The sequence below is a fragment of the Pongo pygmaeus genome, chromosome 21, assembly GCF_028885625.2.
Source record: "Pongo pygmaeus isolate AG05252 chromosome 21, NHGRI_mPonPyg2-v2.0_pri, whole genome shotgun sequence".
Taxonomy (NCBI): Eukaryota; Metazoa; Chordata; class Mammalia; order Primates; family Hominidae; genus Pongo; species Pongo pygmaeus.
In genome coordinates, this window is record NC_072394.2 from 40,983,808 (window position 1) to 41,004,412 (window position 20,605).

The window sequence follows — 20,605 nt, forward strand, 5'->3', positions numbered from 1 at the left end:
GACAATAGCACCTGAAAAATAGGGGGCCAAAAAATAGAATATACATATTACATAGAGTCTTTTAAAGGCTCTTGATGTGCATCTGAACTAGCGCTGTAGTTTTATAAAAGGTGGTGTTTTAGTGGGTTCCATTGTGTTGTTTATCTTTGTCACTTTTTCTTCCCCCTTGAACTTTGGATCCTGCCCCTCTGCTCCCCTCCCTCTCACTCCTCATGTTCTGTATCAATTGTTGGTGCTACCTACACAGGCTAGAAACTTGAGGAGTTATCTTTACCTGCCTCTTCCTGTTACTCACTTATATAATTAGTTTCTAAGTTTCCGTCTTCCCAGGGACCCTTGAATCTTTCCTTTCCTCTGTATTTTCCCAATACATCCAAGTGCAGGTCCTTATTATTTCTCACCTAGATTATTACAGTTGTTTCCTACCTGCTCTGATTCCCTCAACCCCCAAACCCCTTGCCAGTTCTAACATGTGTTTTCCCTACTTCCATCCTACTTGCTGCCACCATAGTATTCATCTTCAGCTACAAATGACCCTGCCAGTGCCCTACTGAAAATCCTTCAGTGATTTTCCATTAACACGACATGCACTGTTTTCCTCCTTTCCCTCCCCCTCAGTTATAAGCCATCTCACAATATGTGATTATCACTGCGACCCAAGCTATCTACAAGTACATTTTTTTTTTCTGATGGTAATTGGTATCAGCCAGTATGTAAAAGAAGCATGTTCTCAGACCCTTATTGCTGGGAAGGGGAAGGAAAGTGAAGGTTACAGAATCTGTGGGTATAAAGTGACCCATGGAGTCACCTGGTATACAATTCCCTTAGTTATGAGTGAAAAAACTCAGGCTCATAGAGGGCGTATGACTTGCCCAGGGTTACTTGGGACTAGAGCCCAGATTTTCTAAACCCTGTATTGTCCCTTTCTATTATTATTGTCACACAGTGATAGGATTTGCTCAGTGATTAAAGATTTGCCTTCTTGCCTTTGTAAAGGTGAAGAGTTCTGTGCCAGTTTTGTTGTTATATAAGTAGGAGCTCACAAATCCATGAAGTGAAAGTGAGACATTTCCCTGTAGTTTGAGATGAAAAGAATACCATCATAAACTTCTATTGTGTTGTGGTGAGATGCGGTGACATTAATATGAAATGGAATGGTGCCTTTTATTATTGTCTCACTTCAGAAGTGCTACTCCCAAGTCTTTTCTACAGGCACCTCATCCTTCTCTACCCTAGGCCTGGAGCTTGCTTGGCTTTCTTTCCTAGCCTGTGCCTGTTCATGATTCCTCCAGCCTCCTACTCCAAGCCGTCTGCTGAGGAGTCTGCAAAGTCCCAGTGTCCCCCTTCAGGCCTCCTGGCCTTTTTCCAGCTTTTTAAAGACTTTCCTACTTTCATTCCAAATAATTTCATTGCATAGGAAGTTTACCAAAAATATAAGCAATTGGAATTACAAGGACATTTTAATAGTTTATTGTAATAAGAAATTATAGAGAAGTTTGAAGGCGTTTGACTCCCATATCTGAGACGGAAGAATTAAAAAAAGGATCTGGGTCACTCAGGAAGTCCATCCTGAGTTTTTTTTACCACCCCCATCATGTCCCTGAACTTCTGCTGAGATGGAACAGTGACTGCCTGTGGTGGGCAGTGGTACACAAAGGCATGGGCAGATATAACACTAACACTGCAAACACCCAGTCTATCTTTCTACACTTAAGTTGTTCCCAACATTGGGAGGTTAAGAGTATTTACTAGGACAGTGTTTCCCACAAATGTGTACATGTACCATTGGAGGTATGTGAGATGATCTTAGTTGATACATTAGTGAACATTATTTTATGTATTTTTAAGCATGTGCTTTAAAATTATATAATTAGTACATGCCAAAATTCATGATTTTCCATTTAGAGATGCACAAGAGTGGTTGATACAAAGTAATAGTACTTACACGGGTACGGGTACGGCAGAAACCACAGAGGTGGTACATAAAAGATCAAAGCTTAGGAAACACTGTTGGGCCTTTGATTATGAGAAGCTCTGCAGTTGATAACAAGTTTATTTTAAATGGTTGTTGTCTGAAATTAAAACTTTTATATACATATTTTATTCTAGATGATTTTTTCCCCTCTGTTACTGTGCTGGTCCGGGGAATGTCTGGAAGACTTGCTTGGGCACAACAGCTTTGTCTTTTACCCAGAGGAGCAAAAGCAAATCAGAAGGTATTCATCAGAAGTTACAGGGAAGTGTGTGTGTGTGTGTTGTAATTTAAAGGTTAGGTAACATTCCAACAGAAGACACAGATCAAATAAATATTTTTGATCCCTAGCCAGATTCTCAGTCAGTGGGTTCATATCAGAATCATCTAGGAACCTAGAATTCCAGATGTACTCAATTACTCTTTAAAGACATGTTCAGGGCAGGTGTCTTTTCAAAAAGCTTTCCAGGTGATTCTGACATCTACTTAGGAGTAATTGCTGTTGTAGACAATGGCCCCAGTTTTTTCCATGTAATTTTACATGTAATAAAAGTCAGATATATACCATACGTGAAAAAAATTTGGTGGGACTTTTGATGTGTCCAGCAACAGGACTTAGTTTGAAATTGTTTTATATGATTCGTTCTTATATAATAATTGGTAATATATTGTATAAATTTTATTTTTTTTAAAAGAGTCAGGGTCTTGTTCTGTTGCCCAGACTGGAGTGCAGTGGTATAATCATAGCTCACTGCAGCCTCGAACTCCTGGGCTCCAGTGATCTTCTTGCCTCATCCTCCTGAGTAGCTGAGACTGTAGGCACATGCCATGGCACCCAGCTCATTTTTAAAATTTTTTGTAGAGATAGGGTCTTGCTTTGTTGCCCAGGCTGATCCCAAACTTCTGTCTTCAAGTGATCTTCCCACCTCAGCTTCCCAAAGTGTTAGGATTACAGATGTGAGCTGTCACGCCCAGCCTAATTAAAAAAAAAAAAATATATATATATATATACACACACACACACACACACACACACACACATATATGCTGTGTATAATTTAATGAAATCTTTTGGGGTGCAGTTTATTTTATTACATTTGTAATTATGTGAATAATACTTGAGAAGTTGGAAAATTCAGATAACGAAGAAATTTTAAATCACCTTTACTCACTATCCAGAGGAATATAACCACTGCTAATATTTTATTGGATTTCCTTCCCTTTTTTTTCTTTTCATACACAATAACACTTGAATAGAATTTGAGTCATTTTATATACTGCTCTTTTCACTTATAACATTGTAAGCTTTTACTTCTGCTATTAAAAATTTAAAATATGACTTAATATTTCACTAGCATTTGAGAGACACCGCAAAATTGGAGCATGTGCCTAAAATCATTTAATATCTTAGATGTCTCTGTTAGATGTGATGTGTTTATCACCCAGTCCTCCATTTTTTTGGGGGTGGGGTACAAATCACATTCTGTCAGCAACTCTGTAAGCCAGTAAGTTAGCATTGAAGACTGAAGAGGAAGGGGTCCAGGAAAGGAGCTAAAATTTGTTTAGGGTTCACCATGTACCCATATACATATTAAAGCATGGATTTGGAGCTATGAAGACCTAGATTTGGTGCCCATACTCTCAATTAAGCCATATTAAGATTCTTGTTAAAATCACTTTCTAGAGATGCCCAGTGAAGCCAAACTTGTCTTTAATTATATGGAATGATGTGAGAGCCCCTGGGGAAGAAAGTTTGAGTCTTAAAGCTCCAAAATGCTATACCCATTGGATTACTACTGAATGTGGGAGATTCAGGCCTGCAGCAGTAGAGGTCCACAGCCCATTTGTGAGTCATGAGATCTATAAGAAGTCGATGAATATTTTTAGAAAAATAGAGTACACAGGGGCACAGGCTGCTTCCCTTTACTGTTATCTGTAGCATTTGCAGGTTCTGAGTGAGTTTTTGTGACATGTAATCCTAGGGAAGCACAGGCATCTAAGAGACCAGGGAAATACATGTCATTACAGATGGGTATTGGACCCTGTGTAATAAACATAATGTTACTTGTTTTAACAGCTTTTTGTGCCTGAACCTCGCCCAGTTCCTAAAAATGACGTTGGATTTAAATATTCTGTGAAACATCGGCCATTTCCTGAAGAGGTGGACAAGATTCCTTTTGTGAAAGCAGATCTCAGCATTCCAGATTTGCATGAAATAGTCACTGAAGAAGTAAGTACATTATTTTTAGCTGTTGTCAAGGGGATGAATAGAAACGTTCTTACGACTTCCATGGTCAAGACAATGCTTTTAGTGTTGTTGGAGATGATTTGTAAGATGACATGGGCCTCCATCATCCAGGAGGTTGCCATGTTTAAGACGAATATAGATTGTGGCTGATCGAAAGGAACTGCATATCTCTTAGAGGTGTTGCTTGGCTACCTGGCTGTTCACGGTAGGTTTCAGTAGGTGTAGTGACATGATCAGACTCTGGTAGTAGAGTTATTTGGAGAAGGAAGACCAGTTCAGAGACTATTATGAGAATCTAAGTCTTCATAAGAAAGGAAGGACTATTTCACTCATACGGAATTTTAATATATAAAATGTATTGTGGAGGTAGATCCAAGCAGCAAGCAGTCTTGAATTGATGAGGGAAGGAAAAGAGCCAAAGAATTTTAGATTTTGAGCTTGAGTGACAAAGAGATATCAGTGCCATTTACAGAAATACAGACATTAGGAAGAGGATAGATTTGGGAAGATGGGAAAAATTTATTTGGCTTTGGATTAATTTAGAGAGTTAATTAAGATAACTGTCTCTTAGGTCAAGGGAGAAGAATTTTAAGAAGTCGGGGACAAAAGTATGTCAGGACATGAGAGCAGGAATGGAGGAAGGGCTACACTCTCCAATGCTGGAGAGACCAGGGAGAAGAAGGAATAGAAAAAGTACCCTGGATTTTGGCGTGAAATTTAGGTGACCTTTGAGAACAGGTGTGTACAGTAGGAGGGACAATTCAAAGGGCTGGAGAGTGAAATGTATTGAGGGAGAGGCAGTGAATAGAAACGACACTGTTAACAGTAAAGGCAAGGGTACAGAATGGGTAATATTATAGCTTAAGGAAATGGCCTCATTAAGGAAAGAAAAGGCTGATTTTTTTTTTCTGAGATGGAGTTTCGCTCTTGTTGCCCAGACTGGAGTACAGTTGCGCATTCTCAGCTCACTGCAATCTCCGCTTCCCGGGTTCAAGTGATTCTCCTACCTCAGCCTCCCGAGTAGCTGTGATTACAGGCGCATGCCACCACACCTGGCCAATTTTTGTATTTTTAGTAGAGACGGGATTTCACCATGTTGGCCAAGCCGGTCTCGAACTCCTGACCTCAGGTGATCCACCCGCCTTTGCCTCCCCACAAAGTGCTGGGAATTACAGGCGTGAGCCATCGCACTCGGCCAGAAAAGGCTAGTTTTTAAATATTTTTTTACATTCAAGGATGTGAACATGCTTATAGATTGAAAGGAAGAAACCAGTAGAGAGGGGTCTGGCTAACACTGTAAGATGGGCAGTGGGACTTACAAGTAATAGAGGCAGTAGGGTCAAGAGTCTAGTCTAGAAAAGAGATACTTCTAAGACAGAAGGAGAGAGTAGGTGAAAGTTCAGAGACATTTAGAGAGGAAAGGAGGGAAATTGAAGAAGTTTATGAAAATTTTAATCCTGGTTCTTCGCAGTGTAATAGCGCATCCAAGTCAGTTCTTAAGAATTTCCAGGCAGTGCAGCTGAGGTTAAGTAGCATTATCTGTAGTGAAGTTATTTAACTCACTCTGCTGACTTTCTTCAAAAGTCCTTGGGATCTGGAAGCATAAGTAAAGAATTTGACTGGTGTGGAGATTGACAGGTGTGGAAATTTGGAAGGAGGTTCAACACAGCCATTTAATGTGCTTAAGGAGAGGGTATTTAGCTGTTAGATGTGAGGGCTTCAGTTTAGTTGGGAAGCAGATAAAGCCAGAAGGATGCTAATGGAGTGGGAAAGCAGGGGGAGGGGGAGGGGTCGAGTGCCCCACAGCAATAGTAGAGCACGAGCTCAGGGAGTGAAGGGATAGGAGTTGCACAAGGGGGCTTATAATTGGAGATGGAATTTCAGACTTACAGCCCTGGAAAGCAGGGCACATATCAGGTTCAAGTTTGTTTTCATGGATGGCCAAAATTGTGAAGGTTGAGGAGCTTGTAGAATTCTGAGCCAGGTTGTTAGGATCGTCACTCACCAGGGGATGGAACTTTAAACAAGGATTGATCAGAAGGAAAGGTGGGAGAAGTCTCTAAGAGTACAGTCATGTCATCCATACGGATGAGGAATTCAAAACACAGGGAGCACGTCAGAGTGAAGATGGACAGTGATCTGCAAGCGAGGGGTGAGAGCGACAACTCTGCCCTCTTTCTTGCCTATTTGAAGGGAACCAGAGACTGAACGTTTTCATTTACAGCGAGAACATGAAGGAGCAATTGTTGAAGGTATAGGGAAGTTTTTTTGGCGTTTGTTTTAACCTTGAACCATGTTTGCTTAATGGCATACTCTACATTGAACTGAATCACAGTGTTGATCACTGAAAATTATCTTAATTTTCTTTGTTGCTTGTAGCTTTATTTTCATTTTAAAATTAAGATTGACTTAGCTAGGGGCAGTGGGGCTCATGCCTGTAATCCCAGCACTTTGGGAGCCTAAGGCAGGAAGATCACTTGAGCCCAGGAGTTCAAGATCAGCTTGGTTAACATAGAGAGAGCCCAGTCTCAAAAAAAAAAACTTAAGATTGGCCTTACTAGTTTGATAATAGTTTCAAAAAATGAAATATTTGGTTTATTACAGTTAGAAGAGAGACATGAAAAATTAAGGAGTGGCATGGCCCAGCAGATTGCTTACGAAATACACCTTGAGCAACAGAGTGAGGAGGAATTGCAGAAGAGAAGTTTTCCTGACCCAGTTACGGATTGCAAGCCCCCGCCTCCTGCCCAGGAATTCCAAACAGCCCGCCTTTTTCTCTCACACTTTGGATTTTTGTCCTTAGAAGCATTGAAGGTAATTTTCATGAACTTTTATGAATAAATACATTCATAAGTTAACGTTCAGCTGACAATAGCTAAAATATTTTTATGAGGATAGAAGCAAATTAAAAAAAAAAAAAACTGGTTAAAATTTTACCCTGCATACAAATAAATGAAATTCTGTGCTGCTGTAGGTTATAGTTTGTGCTCCAGGACAGGTCACCCCATGAATGCATTCAGAGTTCTGTCTGAGGGGACTGGTTTGATGATACATCTAACTCTGCATTTTCCTAGATAACACAGTACCCATCACACAGATAAATGAAATTTATAGATAATTAGAAAAAGAATGTTAAAAATCTTCCCCTAGTAAGCATTATTACTAAAAATATAAGCTACAGTTAATGAAGTTAATACTGTAGTATTTGTAAGTCAAGCACTTCTTATGTTGTCCAGTTTGTAAGATCAAACTGTCTGGCTTTATGTCCTGGAATCACTGCTTGCCAGCTATGTGGTCTTTGGTGAGTTTCTCATCTGGTCTTAGTTCCTCATCATCTATAAAGTGAGGATGATAAAAGTATCCATCTCATTGATCATGTGAAGATTAAATGTGTTAACTCATAGATGATACTTGGTATACTACTTAGCACAAAGTAAGCCAGCCTATAAGATAAATATTGCTATTATTCTTAATTCCATTAGCCTTAAAACAATTTTACAGCCAGGTGCGGTGGCTTATGCCTATAATCCCAGCACTTTGGGAGCCCAAGGCAGAAGGATCACATGAGGCCAGGAGTTCAAGACCAGCCTGGGCAACATAGTGAGACCCCCATCTCTATGAAAAATTGTTTTTAAAAATTAGCTGGGTGTGGTGGCACACCTATAATACTAGCTTCTCAGGAGTCTGAGGCAAGAGGATTGCTTGAGCCTGAGAGTTCGAGGTTACAGTGAGTTATGGTCACTCCACTACACTCCAGCCTGGTTGACAGAGTGAGACACTGTCTCTTGGAAAAAAAAATGTACAAGACAAGTGATGCTATTCCTGTTTTATAGATGTGGACATAGAGGCTCAAACATGTGAAATAACTTGTCTGGAGGTGGACTTGGAATTTATTCTAAGTCCTGTTTGTTTTGAAAAGTACAACTGAAGATTGCCAAGCAAGAAGTTGCTTATTGCATAAGTTGTCCCCTGCCCTTACTCCCTAGGAACTACCTGGTTATAGGCTATTTAGCTTTGTAGGAAAGTAATGGGGACATTGCTGTTTGATTTTGTATTTCAGCATGTAGAGGGAAAGTTTTTTTTTGTATTTTTGTATTTTTTTTTGAGAAAATTGAGTTTGATGCAGCATATGAACATAAAAACTTAAAATGCAGAATAAAAGAGCAGAGAGGGGAAAATTATAAGAAATATAGTGGTAAATATGGAAGGCAAGGAAAAAAGACACAACTTACAAATCAGTAGTGATATTCCTAGTGGAGAAAATTGAACAGAGTAGAAGCAGTAAATAAAAATATACTAGAAGAAAATTAATGCTTCCTATGGACTTCAGGGACACAAGAAAGGCCCTAATAGCCTTGTTTCTGAGATTATAGTTTTCCAGTTCTGTTATCTGTTCTAGTTGAAACTTAAGCTTTTAAGAAAATAATTATCATGCTTTCTCATCTGTATGCGAACATAGGAAAAATAAAGTTACCTAGTTTATGAACCTTAGAATATTTCTAATAACTTAAACCTGACAGCTCATACATACAAAACTACAAACCAGTTTTACTTATGAATGTATGTACAAAAGTATTAAAGGGAATGCTAAGCAGACTTAGTTCTGAATTAATAGCATGTTAAGTGAATTGTTTTCCATGACCAAATAAGGTTTATCCCAGGAACTTAGCAATTAATTACCAGGAAATATTAATAAAGCTATTAAGAAAATAATTTGGTCCCATTAGCAGTTCAGTCAGTGAAACAGTAAGTCAGTATTTACTAGAATCATATTCTGATTTTTAAAAAAATAACTAAGCTAGCACTACTAGTGTACGTTCTTACTTTAAAAGATTCCTCTAAATGACAACCCAAGAGCAAACTACAGGAATCTTTTGTTAAAATCAGAGGTAAAAGTTATCTACCTTGACTATTATTTAACAAAAAGAATTTTTTAGTCAATGACGTTTTTTAAACTTTCTAGTTTTAAATAATTATAGATTAGCAGGAAATTGCGAAATAAAGACATGAGGACCTTCCTGTGATCGTAAATTCTTATAAAACTACAGTACAGTATAAAAATGAGGAAAGTCAATGAAATGTTAAACTAAGAGGTAAAAATCATTGGAAATGAGAAGACAGTTTGTAGGTAGTATGACTTCTAGTTTGACAACCATAAGACAATCAATAAAATATTTAAAGTAAATGAGAGTTAAGGTTGCCATACAAAAAAGTACAAAAATTAATGATTATGTCTATGATATTCAGTTAAAAATACAATGCAAAAATGCCCCATTTACAGCTGTGATATTGACAAAAGTTACCTTAACAAACTATGTACAAGACCTAGAGGAAGAAACTTTTAACAATTATTAAGAGATATAAAATATGTATATGTTATATTCCTGGATTAGAAGATCACACAGAAGAACAAGCTGAGGAAATACCTTACTTTAAAAAAAAAAGAAGAATGAGGACATTCTGGTCTACAAGGTGTATTGCAACATGCTTCAGGTCCACAATTCCTTATCCATGATTTCAAAGTAAAAACTGAAAACTGGAAAATGTTTTATATATTTGTAGTAAATTCATTTAGTGGCAAAATTGGACCTGAATTGACATGAGGCTGTTTGTAGTTTTATGTCAGTGTGAATACACTTATGTCTGACTGCAGAAATATTAATGTCTTTGATTATAGAATATTGCCCTAGACCTTGCTAGGAATGTTATATAATTGACTAGAAGGCTAGACTCACAATCCTTGCCAGTGGGAGAGACAGTCATTCTTGCTTTCTCTGGAGGATGCTTTCCTGAAAAGATATACTATGGTTAGCAGAACCTTGTTTGGCAAGATCAAGATCTCAAAGAAGATAGGGGATTAAGAGGAAAACAAAACAAAAATGCATTTCTGAAAAATTTGTAGACTTAATTTTTTTCGAGAAGATTGAGGTTTTCAGAACAATTGAGCAGAAAGGGTAGAGAGCTGTCATACACCTTTCCCCACAGCCCAGTTTCCCCTGTTACCAACATCTTGCATTGATGTGGTGCATTTGTTATGACTGATTAACCTGTATTGGTGCATTACTAACCGAAGTTAGTGATTTACAATAGGGTTCACTCTGTGCTGTACAGGTCTCTGGGGTTTGACAAGTGTATAATGACATGTGTCTACCATTACAGTTGTACAAATAGTTTTACTGCCCTAAAAATCCCCTGTACTCCACCTATTCATCCCTCCCTCTTCACTCCTCACTCAACACCTAGCAGCCACTGGTCTTTGTACTGTATCTCTATAGTTTTACCTTTTTCAGAATGTCATATAGTTGGAATCATACAGTATGTAGTCCTGTCACACTGGCTTTTTTCACTTTAATCAGTATGCATTTAAGGTTTCTTCATTCAGTATGCATTTAATGTGTCTTTTTGAGTTGATGGTTTATTTCTTTTTATTGCTGAGTAATACTCCATTGTATGGATGTACCACAGTTGATTTATCCCTTCCTCTATTGAAAGACATCTTGGTTGCTTCCACATTTTGGTTATTATGAATAAAACTGCTATAAACATTTGTGTGCAGGCTTTTGTGTGAATGTTTGTGGGAAAATACCAAGGTGTGCAGTTGCTGCATTGCATGGTAAGACTATGTTTGGCTTTGTAAGAAACTGCCAAACTGTCTTCCAAAGTAGCTGTACCATTTTGCATTTCACCAGTAATGAATGAGAAAAAAAAGTACATTAAAAGTAAGTTCTAGAAAGCACAATATTATAGAGAAAACAGGATCCAAAAATTGTATACAAAATATAATCTCAGTTGTCTTTAATTTAAAAAGAGGCAAATAAAAGAACTAAAAGGAAGTATGTTAAATAGTTTCTTTAGTTTAGGATTATGGTTGTGTTTATTCCTACCATTCTATATTTTTAAATTTAATTTTTATTAAACCATGAGCAAGTATTGTTTTTATAATTATAACAATGAAAGAAAATAGGTAGTAATTGCTCCTTTCTTCTTTTGGTGGCAGGAACCTGCAAATAGTCGTCTACCTCCTCACCTTATTGCACTTGATTCCACGATACCTGGATTTTTTGATGACATTGGGTATCTGGATCTCTTGCCATGTCGTCCTTTTGACACAGTTTTTATTTTCTATATGAAGCCAGGTCAGAAAACGAACCAAGAGGTAAGAGTTACGAATTTTTTTTTTTTTGGTATGTTTTTGTGCTATAAATACACGTCTAAAGAAAAAAATTGAGGCAAAATTAATATGGAGAGTTTATTTGGGCCACAGTTGAGGACTGCGGCCTGGGAAATGCTGGAAAGTGCTCCCAAGAACAAAGGAGAGGCTCAAGTTTTTAAAGATAAAAAGGATGAGTCAGGAGAGTAGGTGATTACAAAAGTTGTTTTTCAGGACTTCTCATTGGTTTACAGAAATAACATTGATTAGTGAGTGGATATAAATTATTGAACTGTAGGATATGAGCTATGGTGTCCAGCACTGTTAGATTAGTTAATGAACTGTTGGTGGTGACACGCAGTCTAGAGTCCATATAGCACGCAGTTTCAAAGTGATTACTTAGCTCAAGTGGGAGTGAGATGTGACTGTTATCAAATTTCAGTGCCTTTCTAGGCATGATAATTTGAGGGAGACTCACATTCCTTAAAAAGTTTCATTTTCATATACAAAATTTTACATGGTATGCACTTGTCTATGGTAAGAAGTATTTTATACTTGATGCCTAAAGACTTGCTATGAACCAGTTTGAAAACAGAATTAATGAAAACTATAATGCTTGGAGTCCTGAGTCTTTTGACCCTTAAGGAATGTGATTTAAATAGGAGCTGTAGGATATCTTTCTTCCCCTTAAGGAATTCAGATTCATAAGACAAAAGAAACTGAAATAATGAAGGTTAGTCATAAAAGGTTAAAGTAAGGCTCAAGAAGAATAAAACAACAGCAACAAATATTTATTGAACATCTTCCCTGTGGCTCAGCATCCCAGGATATAGAAGTGAGTAACAGTTTCCCTTTTGAGAAGCAGCTCACCTTCCTAGTAATTTCAGAAGCAAATCATTTCAGTTGAGGAATGCATAGTGTGCAGTGGGGGAAATAACACCTGAAATAAAGGAGAAAAACAGAAGGACTGGCCAGGTGCGGTGGCTCACGCCTGTAATCTCAGCACTTTGGGAGGCCGAGGTGGATGGATCACCCGAGGTCAGGAGTTCAAGACAAGCCTGGCCAACATGGTGGAACCCCGTCTCTACTAAAAATACAAAAATTAGCCAGCTTGGTGGCAGGCACCTATAGTCCCAGCTGCTTGGGAGGCTGAGGCAGGAGAACTGCTTGAACCCGGGAAGCAGAGGTTGCAGTAAGTCGAGACTGCACCATTGCACTCCAGCCTGGGCGAAGAAGTGAGACTCCATCTCAAAAACAAAACAAAACAGAAGGACTAAGTAAAACATACCTGGATACCTGGAACAAAGAGACTAGGAGAAGGATGAAGAAAAATGTAAGATAGGTGAGAATGGAAAACTGAGAGCAAAATGGCAGGAGACTTGAAGTGTTTTTTAGAAAGGAATAATTGAAATATGGAATAGGCAGGAAGTTACCGACTGTAACTAGGAAAGAGCCGAAGGAAGACTTGTAAAATGTAGTATTCAGATGTGTAGGGCACTGTGACTACATGATCCTGGAATTTTACTGTAGTCATTTTAAGACCATCAGCTAATCAAATTAGTATGCCTAAAGAAATTTACCGAAGTTTCCAAATGTTTATGCTAGAAGCACTGTTTCAAATGATTTGTGAAGTCCTAGAAAAGAACATTGATTTATGAGAAAGTTTTTTTTTTTGTTATTGAGTCAGTAAAGTTAAGAAGTGTCTGTTGTTAGGTACCAGGGTTATAGTGCTGAACAAAATCTACAAGATTTCTGGCCCCCTAAAACTACTGCATAGAAGGGAAGGCAGATGATTAAGCAAACAACCATTGTAAAGGGTGTTAATAGGGTCATTAAAGCATGTTATAGGAGCCATAGCAGGAAAACCTAATCTGATTTTAAGAAGGTGGCCTGGAGGAAAGATATTCTAGCTGGTATTTAAGGTATGCATTAACTGTAGGTAAGGAGGCAGAAGCAGATTGTCACTGACAAAGTAATAATAACATGTAAATTCTTCAGGGTAAAGAGAGCATTTCTTCATGAAATTCATTATGGGGTCTAATATGCTTGGAGCTTAAGGGAAGGTGGGCTGGTGGTAGCCAGAGATGAGACCGATGGAGTCAAGTGTTTTAGAAGAACCTCAGTAAAATTGGATTAATTATGGAGGTGGGGATCTGTTTTGCAGCAAGTCAGTGCATTGTTTTGTATAAGAGTAATGGAGCCACTTTTCTCCTGCCTGTACAAGAAGACACAAACCCTTGAGGCACCTCCTAACCCAGTTCAGTTTCCTTAGCTTTTTAGAAGCTGAGGGTGACTAGGAATTAATGAAGATTTCCTGAGACCTCCTTTGGAATGTCTAAGACCTGCCTTCCCTAGCCACAGGGTAGATTAAGATTAATTTCTGTCTGCCAGCAAGTGGCATGAAAGTTGAATTTGATTCACTTATTGCTTCCTGACTAAATTTTCAAAAATTGTTTATTTAAAAGTTTTACTTCTAGATAAAAATTTGAATTGCAAAAACTAGAAATGGTTGTTAAGTCAGTTTCTTGGCACCCATAAGAATGTGAAGGGATATGGGTAAACTAAATAGGTTCACTTCAAAAGAGACTGGTTTTAGGCCGGGTGTGGTGGTTCACGCCTGTAATCCCAGCACTTTGGGAGGCTAAGGTGGACGGATCACGAGGTCAGGAGATCGAGACCATCCTAGCTAACATGGTAAAACCCGTTTTTACTAAAAATACAAAAAAATTAGCCGGGTGTGGTGGCGGGAGCCTGTAGTCCCAGCTGCTCGGGTGGCTGAGGCAGGAGAATGGCGTGAACCTGGCAGGTGGAGCTTGCAGTGAGCAGAGGTTGCACCACTGCACTCCAGCCTGGGCAACAGAGCAAGACTCCGTCTCAAAAGAAAAAAAAAATAGACTGGTTTTGTGTTTAAGAGGTAATGACTTTGAGATGATTTGCAGTGGGTCAGATGTAATGGATGTAACTTCCTATATTTTGACTTTCACAGGCCTCTGTATGATCTTGGTATAGATTAGCATTGTATGAATGACATCAGTGATTTGTGGACTGGCTGCATCACAGTCATTTGGAGGAATTTTTAGAAATAGTGATTCCAGGATTCCGCCTTCACTGATGTTAATGTAGAAGGTCTAGAGCAGGCGAAGAGAACCTTATTTTTAGGAGATTTCCCAGATGATTTTGATATACTCTGCTCTCTACCCTCCCCCTTTTATTTTTCATTTGCAAAGGAATTTCTTAGTTTCCTTCCTTTAGAAGTGAATTTTTCAAGAGCAGCACTATTGCCATCTTGGGCCAGATAAGTTCTTTGTTATGGGGGCTGTCCTGTGTATTTTAGAACATTTAGCAGCATCTTTGGCCTCTACCACTAGATAGTTGTAGTGTGCCTCACCAGTTATGACAATCAAAAATGTCTCCAAATGTTGAATGTCCGCTGAAGAGCAAAATCACCCCAAGATGAGAAGCACTGTTTTAGAATGAGGGACTCTTTGTGAGGCCAGTAGAAAGCCCACGCATTACATTTAGTGCTTAGTGAAGAGGAGAGAACTTTCTGGCCACTTCATTTTTCCTGGAATTCTCTTCTTTGGCCTAAGAAAAGGATATTTTCATACTCATTTATTAATTACACCTAATGTTTATTGAATTTTAGTAGATTTTATAGCATTTATCAAGATTTATAGTTAAATAATTGCATACCTATGTAATGTTTCTCATTAACCAGACAGTAAACTCTGTGAAGGCAGGGACATAGTGTCTTTTAGTAAACATGCCTGGTTCAGTAATTGTTTTGCCAGGAAGAGAGCTCAGGGCTTTTCCTGCATTACTTCACAACCATTGTTATTATCTCTACTTTATGGATTAAGAAACTGAGGCAGTGGGGTTAAGAAACTTGCCCAAGGCTCAGCCAATCCAAATCTGTCTAACTCTGGAGAATGCATTTTTCTCTATAGTGATATATCCTCAAGTTTATTCTGAGCTTGGACATGATTTGTCAGAAGCTTCAAAACTAACCAATTTTTGTGAAGATTTATTTTGATATATTCTTTTGTTTCCTTCATTATAGCTGATGATTGGTATGTATTTCAGATTTTAAAGAATGTGGAGTCTTCCAGAACTGTTCAGCCACATTTCCTAGAATTTTTGCTTTCCCTTGGCTGGTCAGTAGATGTGGGCAGACACCCTGGTTGGACTGGGCATGTTTCTACCAGCTGGTCTATTAATTGTTGTGATGATGGTGAAGGATCTCAACAAGGTAAAACTCACAGTGTTTCAAATGTCAGTTGTTTCTTGTTTGTTAGTCTTGTTTTTTTTTTTCCCCCTTTACTATGATTTATAGTCTCGTTAAAAATACAAAACCAGGCTGGGTGCAGTGGCGCATGCCTGTCTTTGAGAAGCCAAAGTGGGAGGATCGACTGAGTCTAGGAGTTCAAGACCAGCCTGGAAAACATAGCGAGACACCATCTCTACAAAAAATGAAAACATTTCTAGGCTTGAGGGCCCTGTATTTGTAGTCTTACCTGCTCAGGAGGCTGAGGTGGGAGGATCACTTGAGGCCAGGGATTGGAGCTATGATCATGCCACAGCATTCCAGCCTGGGCAACAGAGCAACTCCCTGTCTCTAAAAAACAAACAGAGGTGTATAGAGAAGTATCCTTCCCCTAATCCCAGTCCTGACAGGGTAACTTAATAACAGTTTATATATTCTAGACATTTTCAGTGTGTATGAAAGATATATATACACATAATGATAGAGTTAATACAAAATGACTGGCTTATTACAATGCTAAGTTCCTTTTTTATAATATGCATAAGATTCAATTTTCTATACAAATAGTGTAATAAATATAGGTCATCCATACAAACAATACAGCTTCCTAACAAGCATGTTTTGTCTAATAAGTAGTTTTCTATTAACCAGTGTGTTTTATCAAATATGGCTATCAAAACAGTCACACTTAAAGGTTACATTCTTGGGATATTATACCAAAACCTTTGTAGTAAACAGCGGACCATCTCTGAGGATTCTTGCCTATCCCCTCAGATGCTCTGAGGAACTGTAATCAGGATAACAAGTAGCAGAGCAAGTATAAATTTAAACTTAAGACCTTTGCCCCACCTGGCTAATGCTTTCTGTTCCTGGGCTCCTGAGGTCACTGGAAAGTTAGTGTTACCTCTCTAAAGTGGATAATGCCTATGCCCAGTGCACATTTTTCCTTTTGATAAATATATCAATTGGATACTTGTGGTTGCAAATATCAGAAAACGTGACCCAAACTGCCTTAGATTTTGAAGATAATTTATTGCCCATGTAACTGAAAATTCCAGAGGTTGGTTAAGTTTTTGGTGTCATTTGGTTAGCGTTCCTGTTTTATTTCTTTACAATTTTCCTTTAGCTTTGCCCTCCATATTTGACTTTGTCCCCAGCCTGGCTTCTCTAATAGTGCAGAAAGGCAATTCCAGGCTTTATATTCACATACCACAGCAGCCTGAAGAGGAGAGATTAGCCAGATCTCAGAACCCCATACTCCCTGAATCCGGAACTATATGGCGATTAGACTATCCCAAGCCTGTCCTTATGGCAAGAAAGATAGAATGACTCTGGTAGAGAGATACAGACAAGCTAGAACTAGTATCAGAGGTCAGTCCCACCTGCACATTTTGCCTGCTACAGAATAGGGGTGGATAGAGTGGCTGTTGGGATAGTAACCACAGCATCTACTACAGCAGATACAAAGTGTCTGCCCGGAGCCCACACCAGGAGTCAGAAAACTAAAGCCCTGTTTTTGTAAATAAAGTTTTATTGGAACTCGGTCACACTCTAGATTACACATTGTCTATGACAGCTTTCATGCTACAATGACAGAATCGAGTAGTTGTGGCAAAGACCCTGTGGCTTACAAAGCCTAAAATGTTATCTGTCTGGTCCTTTACAGAAAAAGTTTGCTAACCTCTTGTCTAAAGCTTCCTATTTGCCATACCTTCACCAGAATTAGGTATCTTCCAATTTTTTCGGTGAGAAATTTTTAATTTTTAATAATGGTTGAGCATATCTTTATCATATTTTTATTTCTTCCCTGAGAAGTACTTGTCCATTTCCCCTTTCCAATTTTTGGTCCGATTGTTGGTCTTTTATGTATTGCTGGTAGGACACTGAGTTCATTTTAATTGGGAACTATATAGCTCTCGTGAATGTTTCTTTTGTTAATTCAGTCTTCCTGGCTTAGAGCAGATACTATTACTAAAACTGGCTGTACATTTTTATACAGTGTCACTGACCATTGAGGAAGGTGGAACATAGGCCAACTTGAGGAGCCATAGAGAGAGACCAGGGATAGAAATGCCTTAAAAGCAAGAGTCCAGAGATAACGCACATGTGTACTCTCTCTCTTCTCTCCGTCTCTTCCTCCCTCCTCCTCCTCTTCCTCCTCTTCTTTTCCTCCTTCTCCTCCTCTCTTCTTCTTCTTCTTCCTCTTCGCCTCTCTCTGTCTCTCTGTCTCTCTGTCTCTCTGTCTCTCTCTCTCTCTGCCTGCCTGCCTGCCTGCCTGCCTGTCTCTCTGGCCCAACTCCCTTCTGAGGGATGGTCTTCCTTTTGATTATTTATTTACTGGATCCAAAGGACTGCTCCCTTAAACTGCTTCATACACATGAATTAAAAGCCCTGCTAATCAGAAGTGGTCTGATATACAGTCATTTCAGAAATTATGAAATTAAGATTTTATTATTTAAAAATAAAGACATCTAATAAGCATTATATTTTATTCTTTCATACTAATTGGTTCTTGTTGGAAACATATATTCTATTTATCACTTTATTAACCAGTTAACATTTCATGTAGCAAGATGATACTGGTTTTTTTCTACTTTTTGAAGCAGTAATGTAGTGTTTCTTTTTCCCAGAAGAAGTGATTTCCTCTGAAGATATTGGAGCCAGCATTTTCAATGGACAGAAGAAGGTGCTGTATTATGCTGATGCCCTTACAGAAATTGCTTTTGTGGTTCCTTCTCCTGTGGAGTCCTTAAGTAAGACCATTTTTGCATGGTCCTGTTTTAGGATCTATTTGTATATTCCTGGGTTGTGTGATATTACTGCATTGGAAGAGATTTTGAAGTGATCTAAGGCATTCTTTAGCTTCTAAGGCATTGTTAACAGAATATGCAGAAGCACAAGATATCTTCTCTTAACTTTTTTATGGAAAGTAGTTAAAGACAAGCAGACCGACCCTCTAATAATCTTTAAATAGTGAAGGAATCCCATTTCAACTGATATTTTGCTTTCTTTAATCTAATTAATCAATACATAGGCTTATTTTCCAGTTCATTTCTTTCTCTAATTACAAGTGATCCCTCACCTACTTTTCTATTCCCACATGAGAGCCTTTGCCTGGAACCACCTAGAATCCTACAACTGGAAGTATCTCATGATAGCATATGGCCATTCTTCTAACACTGAGCAAGAGAAACTTAAGCAGCCTAGAAAAGATGGTGGTCCAAGACTTTTCTTTTTAAGAATTGGGAGTAATTATTACTTCTTAGTCTGAACTCACAGTTTTATTTTGCCCACAACCTTTGCTCTTTGCAAATTAAGCCTGTTTGTTCATGCCTGACCGAGTCGGTGGTCAGGCAGTAGGTGGGAAACTTCACCTTCTTCTTTGAGATCATTTGTAGGATGGGATACTATACATCACGATTTCACAGTCTCATTTCCAGACTAATGACTTTTGTTGTGCCCTACCTTGGTAGCTGCCTAACCTTTGTACTTGGACCCTTGATTTCTCACTCTAGGCCCCTCCCTGTCTTACTCTCTGGGACCAGCTGTGTCCCTGGAAGGTTGGACCTTCCATGGTTTAGGTTTGAATTATAACAGCTGTTGGGCTTCCCGTCAAGGTTCTGGTTTACTACTTACAATTCCAGAAGCCAGAATGTGTCTGTCCTCTTTGGGGACATACCTGCCTGGTTTCTCTGGCCCAGCCTGTTAGTACCAGACAAGTCCTCCCAGAGCTAGAGCCTTGTCCTTATTCTATAGCTCCTGCAATTGGGTCTTTGTCTCCTGTTGTGAAACATCTCCTGTGCCAACTGTGCCCACTCCAACTCAGCTTCCTCCTATTTCTGATATTTGGGGATTTTTTTGGATGGGGTGGAGGATAACTTTCTGTTTACTTATCTCCAACCAGATTGCTCTTAATCACAGAGACTAGATCTTCTGTAGCTTCTGGATGTCCCAGTGCCTATTTGGCACAATGCTACATGATTGAATATATAATCTAAATAATTCAGAGAGTAATAATGGCATTTATTATATTCTACATTTGAAACGTCAAATATTTTCTAGTCTTATTTTGGTTATCCTTTAGAGCAGGAGCTGACAGACCACAGTGGCACAAGCCAGATGCCGCCAAGAATGGGTTTTACATTCTTAAAGGGTTATAAATAAAATACAAAGAAGAATATGCGAGAGATCTGTATAGCCAGCAAAGCCTATACTTAGTACTTGATCCTTTACAGAAAAAAGTTTGTCAGCCCTTGCTCTCGAAGCAATGCCTTGTTTAAGTGATTTAGGTTAGACTGGTGAGCATAATTAGTTTTAACAGCCTTACTCCAAATAAGTGGTATGTATTATAGTTGCTTTTTTTCCTTTACCCCATAGCTGATTCATTGGAAAGTAACATCTCGGACCAAGATAGTGATTCAAATATGGATCTTATGCCAGGAATTCTGAAACAGCCATCCCTGACGCTTGAGCTTTTCCCCAATCATACAGACAATCTTAATTCCTCACAGAGGGTAAGTTACTTTGTTGATAGGTCTCCAAAATTTTGTAGTGAAATCAGGGTAATTATAGAATCCTGCCGGAAAAGCTTTTAACCCAGAGAGTATTTATATCAGAGTACTGATTCCTTAGTAACTTAATTTTTTAAAATAAAATTCTCACGATTTTCTCTTTTTCAGCCTGTAACAAATAGTTCATTCTGAGACAGCCTTTGTGCTTTCTCTTGATTTCACCATTCTGGTCCCGTACTTGATTCTCTCATCTGTTCCTTTTTAAGCCTAGGTTTTAATTTTGTCCCTGAAATATCCACTGAGGTTTCTGCAGTAACTACATGGTTTTTTATCTTTAATCTTGCAATGTTCATCTTAAACAAGTCTGACCATATAAAAATAGGAACATTATGGAGAATAACTCAGTATATGGATAAATATTCTGAGTGAGGAACACAGCACCTACTACAAGAGGAGCTTT

General features: G+C 38.5%; 1 protein-coding gene across 5 annotated transcripts in view; it reads left to right on the plus strand.

Moving 5' to 3' along the window:
• The window catches only part of RALGAPB (Ral GTPase activating protein non-catalytic subunit beta), a 106,284-nt gene that overhangs the window by 74,530 nt on the left and 11,149 nt on the right, over window positions 1-20,605 (plus strand). For 3 of the 5 annotated variants that reach the window (XM_054467825.2, XM_063659318.1, XM_063659315.1), the window contains exons 20-26: window positions 2,110-2,216; window positions 4,050-4,202; window positions 6,825-7,034; window positions 11,218-11,376; window positions 15,454-15,619; window positions 18,265-18,387; window positions 20,012-20,148. In XM_054467825.2, coding sequence (XP_054323800.1) covers window positions 2,110-2,216; window positions 4,050-4,202; window positions 6,825-7,034; window positions 11,218-11,376; window positions 15,454-15,619; window positions 18,265-18,387; window positions 20,012-20,148 — 1,055 coding nt within the window. The remainder of the gene's footprint in view (window positions 1-2,109; window positions 2,217-4,049; window positions 4,203-6,824; window positions 7,035-11,217; window positions 11,377-15,453; window positions 15,620-18,264; window positions 18,388-20,011; window positions 20,149-20,605) is intronic. The other 2 variants (XM_063659319.1, XM_063659316.1) reach the window with 1 other exon arrangement.